Raw genomic sequence first — 17,565 nt, 5'->3', positions numbered from 1 at the left:
TATGCGTAACGTAACATAGCCTCAACCAGAGAACGCCCGTGAACCAAGAAAAATAAACCACCCCCGAAATAACCCACGGAATAACATAAACAAGGACAAAAAAACAACAGAAATCAGTGGTGACACAAGTCATTCACCATTATTAAGCATTTTAACAATCTGCCCTTGAAAAATCTCATATATACCACAATAAGATCTCTCAAAAAATTAAACAAAAACTATAACAAAAAACTTCAGGCTTACAGAAGAGTAAAAAATCATTAACTATACACTTCAATAAATAACCTTTTCAATGATTATCTTTCTCTTGGACTTTGCGTGTGACGATTTCATCAAAACAAAGTACCATCTTTAAAGACTATGTCACGTGTGAGTAAAATTACCGCAATGACACCATATTGGCTTTAAAGACCAACTTTTCAGCTTTCAGAAACTGGTGACATTTTTCAGATAGAGCAAATATTAGCATAGTTACAGTCTTTTTAAATGAACGTGTTCGCTGAGATGCGTTCAAGGGTCCTTGGAAACCTTGTCAATTTCATTAAATTGAATAAATATCCCTGGACAAGACGTGAAAAGAGGACATGCTTGAATAAAACTGGATCTAAGGTCACCCTAATTACCTTTAGACAAACTAAATCTAACAGACATCCTGAATGATGAATATATTATTGTAAAGGAAGAATAGAAACCACCCCCGAAACAACCTACTTAGAAATACTACGTTTGTTTGTGATTTTCTATGTGCCATTTGTTCAGGAAGTGCTTTTCAGTTTATTCCATGACTGAAAAGTCCAAGGTTTCGTGCTAAGTGACTCAAAAAGCAAAACTGATTTCATCAACAGTAGCTTTTTAAAAAATCCCTCTCTTTAAAAAGCTAGCTCTCATAATGGGTCGCTGCAAACTTTTCAAGGATTTGGAAGCAAAGCTTTGGCTTGAATAGATGTTTTTCAAAGGTGGAATTAGTCATCACTTTGACAATCAAACAGTCAACTAATGCAAAGCCTGGGTTGGAGAAAAACCAGCTGTAGAAACAGTGTTGAACTAAAAACTTTATCAGTTGCAGCTCCCTTTGGATGTGTTCCAATGAGTTTTCCAATATTTTGTAATAATCCTTTGTTATATTTTGTGTTTCACACAAAGGTTTTCCTGTTTTCTGATCATGCATCACCTTCTTAAAATCTTCTAAATAATACATTATGTGTTTGTGAAAGAAGTCAACTTTACTACAAACTTAAAGGCATTGATCCTAGTAACTATGAATATTGTTCATTGTTTTATCAGGAAAGATACAAAAGGATGGGAGGAAAGAGTCGTGTAAGCCCATCCTTAAAGTGGAATACAAGACCTCAAGAAATAGGTGAGTTTTAAACACATTTACTTTTAAAAATAAAGTTTCAGATAACCTCCATTCGAACCCTGCATGAGGTTTTGGTATCAAGATGATGATTCAGGAAGTAATTTGTTTTAGAGGTTGCACAGGAAATTGACTAAATTTAGACATTTTTTTTGCAAGTTTCAGTTTGTTTTTATGGAAGAAAACCACAAATCATTCCAATATGCCTTTTTCATTTGGCTTACTATAACTGTAAATACTATATTATAGTATGAGGCCATTTTTAAGTGTCTTGGGCAACCTCTAAATATTAATTAATTTCCTTAAACTATGGACCCAAATAATTTGGCCAGATATTGAATCAAATGTAGGGTTCTAATGTACAGAATCTACATTTTATTTTTTTACCACTTTTATTTACACCAGCAGTTGCCATGCACATAATACCTTCTGGTGGTTTCAACTTCACATATACTGTATGCATTTCTCCTGCTTTGTCGTTTTTTAATTTTTATTTTTTTGCTGTAATTCAAGAATATCTTTAATCAACTCTTCCACGAACAATTTAAAAATTAAATTTTTCGCTTGCGGCCATTACGTGCTACAACATGAGAGCCTAAAAAGTGTATGCAATCTTTTTGTGCTCTTTATTAGTTCAGTCAGCTAATACTATCAATCACACTTGTTTTTTGGATTTATATATACGTACTGTACTATACTACTACTATACTTAGTAGTGTAAGTGCATATTTTTGTCCTCACTTCATAATCACTATTATTTTCCAGTTTATTAGTTGCAAAATAACATTTGGTGCCATTATTTCTTCTATTTCACAAACAAAAAAGTCATTATATACTAAAAAGCAATAGCATTATCACTATTATCCTTATGATGTGTACAGTTGGTCCCAACACATTTCCATAAACATTTCATATCTTATCAAACAGTTGCAGGAGTGTGTTAGACGTGCCCACAGGCAGTAGAAACTAAGCCTTGGGCTCGCACAGTAGTTCACGTTGCTGGTTCCACTGCTTTTTCTCTCTGGGACTACTTCTGATAGATATTGATCAGTGTAAACGACAGCCACCTCAGATAAGCTGTTGTTTTGAAGCGTCTCTGGACAAGTCATCACCATTTGGCTCTTGGCATACTGACTCAAGTCTCTGCACTTGGCAGTTTATTCTGTTTCTTGGAGGAAAAAAGTCTTCACTTTGTGCCCGTAAAGCTAATGTAAAGACTTAGGCTTTTTTTTCCTAATTTATTTCTGTCGATATTTGATCAGGGGGCTAAACCTGGCTAACACTACACAGATTTAAACTAACATTTGCTCAATATTTTTGCTTTTTCTGTGCATCAGCGAGCCCTTTATTATCTTCTCTGGGGGTCTTTCGTACGATAAGGCAGGACGACGGCCGACGTTAACAATCATGCACGGCAAAGCTATTACTGTGCTTGAGATGGACTATCCTATAGTGGAGTTCCTGGTGCTCTGTGAGACGCCTTACAACAACGGTGAGTGGAACAAACTATATAAGTTTTACTTGAGATCATACTTGGCAGCCGGTGGCCTGCGGGCCAAATAAAGCCCTCGGTCTAGCTTTGTGTGGCCCCCAAAATAAATACACAAAACAACTCCAAAAGTACACAAAAATAGAGAAAAATAAGCAAAATTAATACAAAAATACTCAAAATGACTTCAAAAACACAAATTGACAGAAAGATACACAAATTGACAACCAAGTCATTCCAAAAACATACAAATTGACAGAAAATACTAAAAATGACAACAAATTAATCTCAAAAACACACAAATTGACAGAGAAATACAAAAATGAGCAAAAAAATAATAATTCCAAAAACATATGAATTGACAGGAAAAATACACAAATTGATGGCAAAAAGACACAAATTGATGCCAAAAAGACACAAATTGATTTTTTTTTAAAAAAACAAAAATTGACAGGAAAATACACAAAATAATTCAAAAACAAACAAATTGACAGATAAAGTCTAATAATTACTTCAAAAACATAGAAATTGACAAAAAAGACTAAAAATGACTCCAAAAACATACAAATTGGCAGAAAAATACACAAAATTACTACAAAATAATTAAAAAAATGCACAAATTGACAGAAAAAGACAAACAATTGCTCCAAGGAATTCCGAAAACCTCAAAATTTTACAGAAAAATACAGAAAATGGGAATAAAATGACTCCAAACACATAAAACTGTTTGCATTTGCAGTTTGTAATACTCAGATCACATCAGTCACTATTCTCTTTACTGATGTGAATTTTGATAATGTGGCCCTTGGATCAGAAAACCTCATGTTTGTGGCTCACATTTGTGATTAAAAAAATTGCCCCTATTTCTGCTTTAGATGAAGCTCAGACGATGGTTGAAGAATATTTTTTGGCTTTAAATCATGAATATTATAATGCTAATTTAAAAAAACAATGTCATTACTAAAATGTAGCTAGCCTAGGCAGAGCAGGGCCTATCTGTGCGTAATGCTTATACAGTAGTGTAGAAAGTCTTTATGAAGACAAAAGATTACTGAGCACATTAGGGGTCAAAATGCCATCGAATTAATCCTCCTTAGGTGTGCGTGTAGCTAATAATGAATGATGTAATATCCAAACGACACAGCACATTTTAATGCCCACGATTATGTTTGAGGTTTTACTTTAAAAATTGTTCTTTGTTTTTAAACCCTGAGTGACAATGAAGAACAAAAGTGTTAGTGTTGCATTAAAAACCAACTCTTGTTTGTTTATAACGATGTAACACGTATATTTTTTCTGCTCTTCGTGTTTGCTGCAGAAGTCCAGGATCCGTACGCTGTGGTTGTGCTTTTGGAAAAAGATTTAATAGTTGTGGATCTAACGCAGAGCAAGTATGTCACATTGTGATAATGTTCTGTATATTTCAACAAACGGAAACAAACCAAACCCACACTTTAGGAACGCGTTGATATATGACGATGATGATGATGAGTGTGTGTAGTTTAAATATCTGAATACGTTAGCGCTGCATCTGACAGCAGGGTGTGGAAATAAACAAGCAGATGGTCAGTGGTATCATGTCAATCAATGTGTTATATTTTTTTTAAAAAAGAAAGAAAAAACTTAAGGTTCTATTCCAGTACTGACAGCACAAAGTTAGTTACACAGATTGTGTCCAGATTTTGGGTTAAAAATGTACTTTTATCAAGGATTGTGAACAAAAAAGCTTTTATGTAAATAACAGCTCTACATCCAATAGCAATGGTGTTTCTTAGTATTATGTAATAAAGGTACACTTGTCTGTCAGGATTAAGTCGTAAACAGTAGTTAAAGTTATCTGTTGCTATCATCTCTACATCCTATATCCAGGGCTTTTGTTGTGAAAGACCAAAAGAGGAAATTGTCTTTTCCCTAAAGCAAACCTCATGTACAGGAATAAATAGAAGGGGCGTAAAAGCAAATTACTTTATATGTGTGTGTTATTTATTTATCATAAAGGAAGCTGCACCATTATTTAAGATAGATGTACAGTATCAAGAGCGTTTAGTGGCAAAATCACGTTTTAATTTGATTAAAGTCAACATTAAAGAGCAACATTTGTCTTTAAAGAGTTCTAAGCCCTAACTGTAGGGCTACATTCTATATGACATTACATTATTGTGTTTTTTTTAAGTGTTTCGGAATAGGGGTACATGGTTTTAGGTTAAATGTCTGAAGGGGTATGGGACTGAATCCGTGTATCATTTGTTCATTTGTTTATCATTATGGAACAAAAACACCCAACACTGCTCATGACTTGGTAAGACTTGTGAATTAAAGTTAACGACTTTTGGCTTGACTTAGACTTGAATGGCCTTGACTCGAGACTTGACCGTCTTGACTTGGGGCTTTCGTGACATGACTTGAGACTTGAGAAGCGTTGACTTGTTCCCACCTCTAAAAACAAATATACCGACATGTATTTTTGCTGTTTTTAAACACACGCAGCTGTCACAGTCACATTTTGCTCTCTCCCACGACTCGTATGCAGTTTTCCTGTCTTCGAGAACCCGTATCCCATGGACGTCCACGAGTCTCCCGTCACCTGCACGGCCTATTTCGCAGACTGTCCACCAGACATCATCCCTATCCTTTACTCTATAGGAGCCAAACACAAGAAAACAGGCTACAGCCAAAAGGTAAAGACGTGTATGATTCATCAGTAATAACCTTTAAATGTCTCAAAAGTGTTCACAAAAATGTTAAACTTGTTCCTGTATTATCTGTAATGAAGGGTTTGGTTTTCTTTGACGATGTGTTTTTGACTTTCTGGTCTTTCACTCCCTTCACAAAGCCAGTAGAACTATAATGATAAAGATTCTATTCAGAGTTTGTAGAAAAAAATCCTGCGTTTCAAGATAATTGCTCATAAACTCTGATTAAAATGATACATGTGGCTTGATGAGCTTGATAATGACCCATAATTTTCTACTGACCTGTGTTGGGAAAGTGAATTTTTTTTTTTTGTTGGAATAAAATCAACCATGTGAGATGGTGTGAGTGGACTGTGATGATAATCAGCACTGTCTTTGTACCCAATGTGAGGAGTGGCCAATCAGTGGAGGAACGTGGATGTTAGGCTCGCACACATATCCAGAGATCATCATCACAGGGTGAGTAGACGTAAAAAATTTAGATTGTTCAGACACAAGTCAGAAACTTTCAGGTTTTAAAAGACAAGCAGAATTCAAAGCAACTGTGCATATGGAACATTGGTCACATGGAAGACATGTCGGCATATAAAGAAATATACATAACATTTATACAAACTATATAAATATGTTGGTGACTGGTGGCCTCTGGGCCAAATAGAGCTCTTTGTCTAACTTTGTGTGCCCCCCAAAATAAATACGCAGAATAACTCCGAAAGCACGCAAAAAACTGAAAAATACACAAAATGACAACAAAATAATTCCAAAAATGCACAAATTGACAGAAAAAGACAAAAAATTACTCCAAAAACATACAAATTGACAGAAAAATACACAAAATGACTAGAAAATAATTCAAAAAATGCACAAATTGTCAGAAAAAGACAAAAAATGACTTAGCAAAAAGACACGAAGTAATTCTAAGAAACTCAAAATTTGACAGAAAAATACAGAAAATAGGAATAAAGTGACTCCAAACACATAAAACAGTTTGCATGTGCAGTTTGTAATACTCACATCAGTCACTATTCTATTTATTGATGTGAATTTTGACAATCTCATGTTTGTGGCCCACATTGTACTTAAAAAAAAAAAGGCTATTTCTGCTTTAGATGAAGCTCGGACAATGGTTAAAGAAATTTTGAAAAAAGGAATACAATGTCATTTGCAAAATGAACTTTTAATATTCGCCTAAAACACCTGGCAATCATTGTATTGAACCGTCTGTAGGAAACATACCCCCTTTGGTCGGAAATCTACCTCCATGACGGGGGCTGAAGGCTGTGGTTTCTAACTGGTATTTATAGCCCTATCTGTCGGAGTGTGATTGTGTGTGTGCCCACCACAGCATCACGCCGTTATCAGGCCATAGTGCTTTTGTTCGGAGGTTGACAGAGACGATAATGTGTTGTGAGGCTTCCATGCTGGGTGTCGGCTTCAAATATCAGACGCTGCCCCGTCATCCTGAGACCCACAGAGAGATTCTCTTTACCACTGCTGACACTAAAGCATTTCTAAGATCACTGGAGTTTCTTTGCATCTGTAGCAGGGTTAAGGTCAAATATAATTGTAGTTGCGTATTTGAAAATCAATTACAATTATGGTGTAATTATAATTGTGATTTTAAAACTCTGTTGCTCTTGTAATCGTAATGAAATTGTAATTGTTAATGCTAGGCAAATGTTAATGCTAGGTTTGTGCTAATGCTAGGCTAATGCTAACATTAGGCTAATGCTAGATGGGTGCTAATTCCAGATTATTGTCAAAGCTAGGTTAATGTTAATGCTAGGTTAATGCTATGTTAATGCTAATGTAGGGCTAAGGCTAATGCTAGGTTAGTGCTAATGCTAGATTAATGTTAATGCTAGGCTAATGTTAATACTAGGTTACTGCTATGATAATGCTAGGCTAATGTTAATACTAGGTTACTGCTATGATAATGCTATGCTAATGCTAGGCTAATGCCATTGTTGGGCTAATGTTAACGTTAGGCTAATGTTAATGCTAGGTTAGTGCTATGCTATGCTATGCTATGCTATGCTATGCTATGCTATGCTATGCTATGCTATGCTATGGTGCTAATGTTAGTGTTAGATTAATACTAGGTTAATGCTATGCTAATGCTAATGCAAAGCTAATGCAGTGCTACATGGGCCAGCACCTGCATCTTCACTTGCATTCTTTGCAGGAAATGCAAATATTCTCGTTGTGACTGAAAAATGTAATTGACCCCAACCCTGATCTGTCATAGGTAAAAGGCTTTTCTTTGCTCTTTTGTGTTATTATTAGATTTAGTGATAACATTTAAACATTTCAGATTTTTGTAATGTAACGTAATCTTTCTTTTTATGGATATTCAAATGGAAGAATTAGGTTTTTATTGGATGACCACCCGGTTGAAAGAAAATAGCAAAGTTTAGTTTAGTCCTTGTTTCCTCTCTGGCTTAAAATTGAGCCTCCAGCATCAACATCCTCCTCCTCCCTTTGGTGAACTTCTTCCAGAACTTTTCGTCTTTGGCCTGAAGTGTTTTGGCTTTGAGTTCTTCTTTTTTAGCCAACATGGTCTGAAGTGTGGAGATTTTACCACAGTAGGAAGGAAACCAAAGTTTAACATTTAGAAATATAAAGCATATGAACTGACAGCAGTATGTACCGATAAATGTAAAATAACATCCTCTACTTTCTAAATATGAATATTATTTCTATATAATGGTATGAAATATTTTATTAACACGCAATCCATCATGTGTGGGTGTAATACGACAAAGCTTTGGATGTCACAAGGGTAGACTATGATATAATATTCATTTGTTTATTTAAAAAGGAAAATGCATTTTAATGAACATTTAAACGTAAACATGCCAAAATTAGCCAAAGGCTACTTTCCATCTGCAGTCCCTTGCAGGTCAAAAGAAATAACATTATAACAACACTTCAAATTAAAAATACAAAAAAATCAACAACACACAACAGAACAGTGTTTCTCAAATTAACAAACGAAAACGTAAAAAATATGGGATTTTGTAATGTTTATTTTTAGTTAAAAATGATAACCACACTAAATATCACTAGCAACTCACAAAACGACAACAAAATCACACAAAATAAGAGAAAAATATACTGAATAACAAATAAAATAGTCAAACAACTACAAAATGACACCAAAAACACACAAAATGATGGTAGAAATGATCTTAATATAGAACATGAACTTAAAATACAAGAGTTAGTCTTGGTCCCACATCAGGAGACCTTAAATGATAAAAACTATAGAAATAAATGTTTTCAGGAGGCACTAACTACTGTTTTAAAGCTTAGATAAATAATAAAAAAAACAACACTGTCAAACTGCCAATGGTCAATGGGATTTTTCAAACTCATCCAGATCAGTATATTGTAATCCTGTAACGTAATCTTGCAAACAGACAAACAAACAAACCAATAGATAAACAAATGAACAATTAAATACCAGTTACAACATGACCTCTTTAGCAGAGGTATTAACTAATTTAAGAACACCCATGTAGACAAAATAATGGCTTTAAATGCTACTTTAAACCGTGAAGAGATGAAGTCTTAATAACTCATACTGTGGCTATGCTGTGTTTAATTAATAAAGACCCATTAAGACCATGTGTTTTCTACAGGCACGCTGATGGATCGATCAAGTTTTGGGACGCATCTGCAAGTAGGTTTTCTTTTACATTTTCGCTAAACTGAACACATTTGTCTTCAGATTATCTCTCTGTTGTTGCACTACCCATGCAATCACAAATATTTTATAAATATCTTGATAATGAATTTTTCTCTGCAATATTCTCCAAAGCATTAGGCCAATAAAAATCCTGCAGCGGTGTTGTGTTATTCCTTAGAGCATTTCTGAGGAATTCATTTAACCTCAATTTCACAGATTTTCTTTTTTCTTACCATGCAACTGATGAAGACGCACACTATGTCGACATGTTCTTTGATTACGACGATCCACCTCATTATTTTCCAACACACCTTTTTCTTTCTTTTTTTTTTTTTTTTTTTAACCGTGTACAAACATTTTTCAAAGCGTTAACCCTCCTTGTTGGTGTTTTAAGATGAAAGCGCAGCTCTATCAGACGATACGGTGAAAATCACATTCCACCAGGAACGCACATTGTGAAATACGACTGTGATAATCAAAGCTGCAGAGCTTGTAATTATCTCATCCAAAGGTAGAGGTGACAAATTCAACTTCATTATATTGAAGTCTATTTTTATGAAGAATCATGAGGCTTAAGTGGACCGACTTAACTAGAAATGGAGGTAACGTAACTGATTGAGATTGTTTCTCTTTATTATTATTCAGTTATTTATTAGTTCTATACTTATAGTGAATAATTAAAATGTCCACACAAATTTTCAGCAGTGTTTCTTTATAGCATCCATTGGAGAGGAAGTGCACATGCATTTTCTAGTTTTATCTTATATCTTTCAAATTTTGTGTAAGATCCCATTTATCTTGTAATGCTCTATTTTACATGTTTTATTATATTTTATTATATTGTAATTTATTTTGTTATATTTAATTTGACTTTATTTTGTTATATTTTGTTTTACTTGGTTTTTTTTTAACCTTTTGTTTTACTTTACTTTGTTTACCACTATTTTTGTTATATTTTGTTTTACTTTATTTTGTTACGTCTTGTTTTGCTTATTCATGTTATGTTTTAACTTTGTTTGACTTCATTTTTGCTATATTAAGTTTTACTTTATTTTGTTACATTTTGTTTTACATTTTATTATATTTTATTTAATTTCATATTATGTATTTTGTAACAAATGCATTCATTACAATATTATTTTAGTCTTTCTACACTTACATTTTCTCTGCTTAATTCCTGTTTATTTTACATATTTTTCTGTGGACACTAACCAGCAGAACAAACATAATTTACCACCGAAATAACAGTGCTTTTGTTTTGAAAAATGATGTTTTGCCTGTTTAGAAAGCTTCTTCCATTTAATGGCCATTACACGCTGAAGTGTAATGTTTCCATGAACTCTGACCAGTCACGCTGCAGATGCTCTACAAGCTGAAAACCTCCAAAGCGTTTGAGAAGCCAAAGGTCGGCGATGGCCGAGCTGCTGAGCTGGTGGAGGAGGACCCCTTCGCTGTGCAGATGGTCAGCTGGTGCCCTCAGAGTCGCATCTTCTGCGTCGTCGGCATCTCCGCTCACATCATTCTGTATCGCTTCAGCAAATACGACGCCAACACTCAGATAGTGGTAAGTAGTTTAGAGCTTTGTAGTATGGAGCGTTGAATGTAACAACTAGGTCACTGTTTCATAGTGGACATATTTTACATTTAGCTCATTTTTCTTTCATTTGATACATATTCATGTAAAACAGTGTGTTCTATATCATTGTCAGAAATGTGTAAACATGAAAAATGTATCTAAATCTAAATGTTAAATCTAAATCTAAATGTTGGATTTGGTTTGGTTTATTGGTCAGCGCATAAACAGGCTACACTCTAGTCAGACGATACATACAGTCATGCATACATACATATCCTTGATACTTACATACAGAATAATGCTTCTGTGGGGAAAAAAAAAAAAAAAAAAGATTAACAAAAATAAATTAAAAAGCTAGAAAAAACACTTTACTGCTCCGTAAATGTTAAATGTAAATCGTTATATCTAAATCTAAATGTTAAATTTAAATCTAAATGTCAAATCATAATTTGTGATAGACAGGACTGACCTGCCCACTTTCTATAATTTCTAAACATTTAGCTTTACACTTGGCAACTAATTTAACATTTAGATTTGCATTTAACATTTAGATTTACATTTGACATTCAGATTTAGATTAAACATTTAGATTTAGATTTTACATTTATATATAGATTTTACATTTAGATATACATTCAACATTTAGATTTACATTTAACATTTTGATTTAGATTTAACATTTCAATTTACATTTCAATTTAACATTTACATTTAGATTTATTTTTGTGTACAAATTTGTAACAATGATATAAAACATGCTGTTTGACATGAATTTCTGTCTCAAATGAAATAAAAATTTGAGGAAAGTGAGCAAAATGTCAAACAAAAAATGTCAGCTATGAAAAAATGAGTGAGTTTTTACATTTTCCACCCCATTCTGTAGGGACTGGAGTGAACGCTCACGGTGTGAGTGACAGAAGATGTTGAAATGTGTATTTCTGTGTGTTCGTGTCCATCCCCAGTCGTTAGAGGTCCGACTGCAGTGTGAGCCAGAGGACGTCATCTCTCCATCAGAGAATGAAAACAACCCCTGCTTCACAGAGTCCGGCTCCCACTCCCCCCATCACCAACAGCCAGTCAACGCTGGAAACAGAACGCCAGAGGGGAACAAAGACAGCACCCCCTGTCTCAAGTAGGACAACATCAACTTATTTCATTTTGTAAACTACGCCAATGATAAGATATTGTTAAATTTGTCTTTTTATGCTGATCCAAAATCAATATATTGATATAGATCCCAGCCCAAAAAGTTAATGGAATGAAGTCTATATTTGGTGAAGATTTTATATTCATATTGCACTTGAATGATAACTTATATAAGGGACATAAAGCATTTTTTTGACCCTATAATCAATAATTACTCTAAGGGGCACATATTGTACTACACACTTCCCACAATGTAAACAAACTTGTTGCACTTTTATCTCCCACAATGCACCCATTTATTTAAAGCGACAGGCCCCGCCGATCAAAGAAAGTGCATCATATCTCGTCCAAAGTGACGGCTCTCCATAGTTTAGGCCAGAAGGTCTAAAATCCTTCTAAAAAGTCATTTTAACGTGTTTTTTTTTTTATTTATAAAAAGGTTCACATATTTTGTTTATGTATTTGGAATACATTAAACACGTTTTTTTTGTTAGATACATTTTAACTACAGTTACCCTTTTAAGAACTGGATGTTATTCAATGTCTGCTTTCAGGGTGAAGGAGCGGATGGTTCGGGTTCCTCCAGGATACCAGTCTGAGCTGGTCATTCAGCTGCAGTGGATTGATGGAGAACCTCCACAACAGATCACCAGCTTGGACATAAACTCTGCCTATGGCCTGTAAGTGGATATTCTATACTGGTGTGTGTGTGTGTGTGTGTGTGTATTCTCACTTAATGTCTACACTGAAGTTCTGTGTGGTCACATTAAAAAGCCTTTCTGCGCTTGATTCGCTGCATCAAAGCAGGAGTGAGTGACAATCTTTAAAACTGAAGTAAGACTTTTTTCAAAATAAAACACCTGTAAATACATTATGTGATTTAAAAAAAGTTATTGTTTCTTTGCAGCCTGGCACTGATTGGTCCACACTACAGCTGTAATCGAGCCTTAAAACAAAAAAGGCCCAAGACCGACAGAATTCAGCCCGAACTTAACGGAACCCGATTTTTTTCTTAGACATATTCCGTTATAGCCAAACGTTATTCAGATCACGACTTTTTTACCGCTCATCGTAAAGTATCACCTGATCCGTCATTTATCATGCAGCACCTGAGCCCATGTAAATTGATAGACCTGTCGGGTCCCTTTGGACTTGACGTTTGCAATTCAGAACAAGCCGAGGCATGTTTGACATCTAAAGTTCTGATTGATTGTCTTGTGTTATTCCATAAATATCAGCTTTACGCTTGACTCAGGGAAGAGAACGCCCCCTGTCTTGCATATTCCCGTGGGCTTTACCAATAAAACAACTAGGCTTCTCATGATTGGGCATTGGACAGGTGAACCCGTAACTTAAATAACATCACTTACTAGGAGTACAACCGCAGAAATGCCTGCAGAGGACTCCACCGAGCTAAAGAGAACTCCAAAGGAAGAGATCAAAGAGCAGACACTTCCTTGAGAAACAGTTATGGGATGCAAGCCCGGGCTTGATCACCCTGTAGCTGGCCACCGATGATGAGGGTGTCTGGTGTTAAAAAGGCAGAGACATCCCCTGATTCAAAGGAACACCTCTGATGATGTGGCGATCTTGGCTCAGTGGTAGAGTGTCATCCAAAAACCGAAGGGTTGGGGGTTGGAATCCCGCTTTATCCAAGTCAATGTCCTTGTGTCCTTGGGCAAGGCACTTTACCCATGAATGGTTATGAATTGTGCATGAATGTTGGTGGTGGTCAGAAATGGAAGCCACGCTTCGGTCAGCATGACCCAGGGTAGCTGTGGCAACAATGTAGCTTACCACCACCGGTATGACTGATGTGAGTGACTAGTGTGAATGAATAATGGTTTCTTTACGCACTTTGAGTCGCCTCAAAAAAAGCTAGATCCTTCCCATATCTGAGAAACAGCCACTTTCAAATAGTAAAGCTCATATTTCTACCATATTTTGGCACAAAGAACAATTTAACATCACTTCTCGTGTTTAATAATTCTCTGGTATATACTTTTGTCAAGGATTTTGTTGAAATACTGTTTTGGACAGCAGGCTCTTTAAAAAAAAAAGATTGCTGAAAACACACATCTATATGATCTGATCAACCTGTAGTGGATGATAAAGTGATTTAGTTTTGTTCTGACACTGAGGTTTTTGATCTTGTTGCACTTCATTCTGTCATTGTTTGTCATCGTTTTGATGAAGTCTTTTTAAAGAGATTTTCTGCTCTGGACCTTGACTTTGAGAATTTAGTTTTGAAAAGTTTTAAATCAATAACTGTCTCGGTGAGAGCCAAAGGAGGCGCTCAATGACTCCTTTTAGGACTTAAATAACTGTGTTCCACTGAATAGCTGCACTGTTTGCAGAAACCAATAGAATCAGAAAGCTTTTATGAAGCGCTCTGTAGGTCAAGGCTGCGGAACAGCTTGAATTATTCCTCGGAAGGATTTCTCAGCCTCAGCGGAAAGAAGAAGACGTGCTTCACATTTGTGTGTTTTTTTTTCTCCTCCTGGATGGATGTTCCACTAACACATGCACAGGCACACGCTGAATTTAATTTAGACGAAAGACATCTGACATGCTGTTGATCTGATGTCTGAAAAATATGCTTCTCTATAGCTTTTATTATTGCACTTTTGAATACTGATTTTCTGCTCTGCAGATCCTTCACACTGGAAATATCACTATATATTTTAACCGTCCTATTATCCTTGGGGTCAATTTGACCCCATTCAATGTTTATCATTCAAAAAATAATAGTTGACTATTTTCTTTGCTTCATATTTCATGACTTTTCCTAATTTGATGATATTTTTTCAAAGTACTGAACAAAACGCGTCTGTCTGTATGTGACCCATGCCTGATCTTACATCCCCACACCTGCAGGTGCAGAGTTGATACTTTTGAGTTGATGCATTAAATATGGGGGGGAGGAGACAATTTTCATTTTGGAACAGCTCTTTCACAGTGAAAATGATGTAGTGAAGGATGTTTTTTTTTTTTTTTCAATAACTCAGAAAATCATTTTATGGAGGCAAATATCTCTGGGGTCAGATTGACCCCAAGATTAAAATGTGTTAGTAATATATGAGGATATTAGGAGAGTTAAAAAGTTATTATCCAAACCTCAGTGTTAGTGTTTATTCAAAAATAACAAAAGAGTCAGACTTCTCTCAAAGATCGTTTATTTTTTTTTTGCCTAACTTTAAATCTACCAATCGTATATATAATAATGCCAAATGAAAGCTTAGGTTCTGTTAAATGGACTCTGAACAAAGACATGATGACATTTAGATTTGAATGTAAAATACCAGCAGAATGAAGAGTGTGAGACAAAGGCAGATTATTACTCCAAAATGTCATCTTTAATTAAAATAAAAGGTGGAGAAAATCGGAATAAATGTGCCCAAGCCTATGACTCCATTTGCAAAGGTGAAAGTAATGGATTACAACTATTTATTTATTTATTTTTTTTAATGATCATTGGACATTGTGAAACTACAAAACATGAAATATCCAGAGAACAATCAAAGACATCACATCATTGCCGACCAATCGGAATAAATGTATAAGTAACCGCGCCAAAACAGCATTGAATTCCAGTTCTTTTCTCAGTTTTAGAGTTGATAAATTTAGCTCTACTCATATGGAGGCAGATTTGTGTCCTTATTATTCAATAAATACATGTAAAAAATTAAAAAAAATATTTTTCAATTACAAAAAACCTCCTTCATTCAAAATAAATCAATCAAAGAAAAGTGTTTGAGACCCAAATAATAGCATTTTAACACTTTTTTTTTTGGATTGAATTTTTTTTATTTATTTAAGTTTTATTTAAGTGATTTATTTATTTATTGAATAATAGACACAAATGTACGTCTATATACTATATACAGCTTGATCACATATTTTATTTTTATTTTGAATTGAATTCTTTGATGTTATTTTATTTTGTACATTTTGACAAACCTTTTATTTTATACAGATGCCTTTGTGGAAAATAAATTTCCTTTTTAAGTTTATAAATAAGATGTTTTTTGTATGCAAGGGAACCGTGGCAAGATTTACTGTATTTCCCAAAATAAACGTGGGGGGTGAAAGTAACTAGTAACTTTTACTTTGAGTGAATCAAGTACTATTTAATTGAGCTACTTTTACTTGTACTTATATTTTATGTATGACTTACTTGTACTTGTGCTTGAGTACAGATTTCAATCAAGGGTTTTGTACTTTTATTGAATAGGATACATCAGTACTCTTTACACCTCTGTACATGTGTGTGTGTGTGTGTGTGTTCAGTCTGGCGTTCGGGAACTGTAACGGTCTGGCCGTGGTGGACTACCTGCAGAAAACCATCCTGTTGTGTATGTCGACACTGGATCTGTACGGGGCCACGGACCCTTACCAGCGCCTTACCCGTTCCCCACGCAGGAACAGACAGTCCACCTCAGGTGACACACACACACACACACACACACACACACACACACACACACACCATATTTCACACTTGCCTTACTTGGCTTCTATTCTTTCACTTTCTCTCTCCTCTTAAATATTCCTAAATATTCTGCATCCATCTCATTCCTTATCCCTCCGTACAACCACCGCCTCAAGAGATCATCATTTATCCTAAATACAGATTCATTATCCTTACAAACTGCACTTACCTTTAAGAGCAATGCACTCTTTATTCTTCAAACTGAAAGAAGGTTTAAATCATTGTTTTAAATACAAAACAACAACTTATATCTACCAAATTTCCAGATGACAATATTGGGTTCAGTATTTTAGTTTATTATTGTTTATCATTAATTAACGTATTATTTATTATTTAAATAAGAGCAATGCACTCTTTATTTTTACATTTTTTTAATAAAATAAACACCTTTTTATTTATTTATTTATTTATTTTACTAAAATGAGCTGTAAGTCTTTGGTTTAAAAACAAATAGAACAAAAAAAAAAAACTCTTATCTACCAAATGTTCTGGTGGCATTATTGGGTTCAGTACATTTTAAACTATTTAAATTAATACTTAAATGAGTATTTAATGTATTATTATTTGTAATTAATTAATGTAGCACTTATTATTCAAATTAGAGCAATGCACTCTTTAATAATAAGAAATAAAAAATGAATACAATATTTATATATATATATATATATATTTATTTATTTTTTTTTTTTACTTAAATACGCTTTAAATCATTGATTTAAAACACTTAGTTAAACCAAAAACCTCATATCTTCCAAATTTCCAACAATTAAAAAAGAAAAAAAAAATGATTTATATAATTGGTGTTCAGGCCTCGGGCTTCACTTACAAAGACTGAATCCCAAAAATGTCATCTGCACACTTGGAGGAAAGAAGAGAAATTTCCCAGAATGTAAATTGGAAAAGCTTTTCTCTGAAGTATAGGCACTTTAGTCCTTTGTATTCTGCATGTTGTCCATCAGTATCACAACAGTGCCCATTACGTCAATCACCAACATTGGCACAGACAGAAAGGCAGAGGGAATTACTCCCCTAACAGATGATCACAATCAAGTGAAATAACAGAAATCAGAAGTTCAATGTATTCACAATCAGAAGAAAATGAATGTACAAGTTATTCTAAA

At 34.5% G+C, this 17,565-nt stretch overlaps 1 protein-coding gene across 11 annotated transcripts in view; it reads left to right on the top strand.

The window, feature by feature from the left end:
* LOC114454909 (syntaxin-binding protein 5-like) overlaps positions 1–17,565 on the top strand; it is a 170,799-nt gene that overhangs the window by 111,477 nt on the left and 41,757 nt on the right. For all 11 annotated transcript variants that reach the window (XM_028435824.1, XM_028435822.1, XM_028435820.1 and 8 more), the window contains exons 9-18: positions 1,285–1,360; positions 2,695–2,849; positions 4,165–4,237; positions 5,377–5,524; positions 5,931–5,998; positions 9,184–9,224; positions 10,580–10,794; positions 11,769–11,938; positions 12,507–12,632; positions 16,243–16,394. In XM_028435824.1, the coding sequence (XP_028291625.1) occupies positions 1,285–1,360; positions 2,695–2,849; positions 4,165–4,237; positions 5,377–5,524; positions 5,931–5,998; positions 9,184–9,224; positions 10,580–10,794; positions 11,769–11,938; positions 12,507–12,632; positions 16,243–16,394 (1,224 nt within the window). The remainder of the gene's footprint in view (positions 1–1,284; positions 1,361–2,694; positions 2,850–4,164; positions 4,238–5,376; positions 5,525–5,930; positions 5,999–9,183; positions 9,225–10,579; positions 10,795–11,768; positions 11,939–12,506; positions 12,633–16,242; positions 16,395–17,565) is intronic.

Source organism: Gouania willdenowi, chromosome 21 (assembly GCF_900634775.1).
Source record: "Gouania willdenowi chromosome 21, fGouWil2.1, whole genome shotgun sequence".
Classification (NCBI taxonomy): Eukaryota; Metazoa; Chordata; class Actinopteri; order Blenniiformes; family Gobiesocidae; genus Gouania; species Gouania willdenowi.
This window is presented reverse-complemented; position numbering and strand designations above follow the sequence as displayed.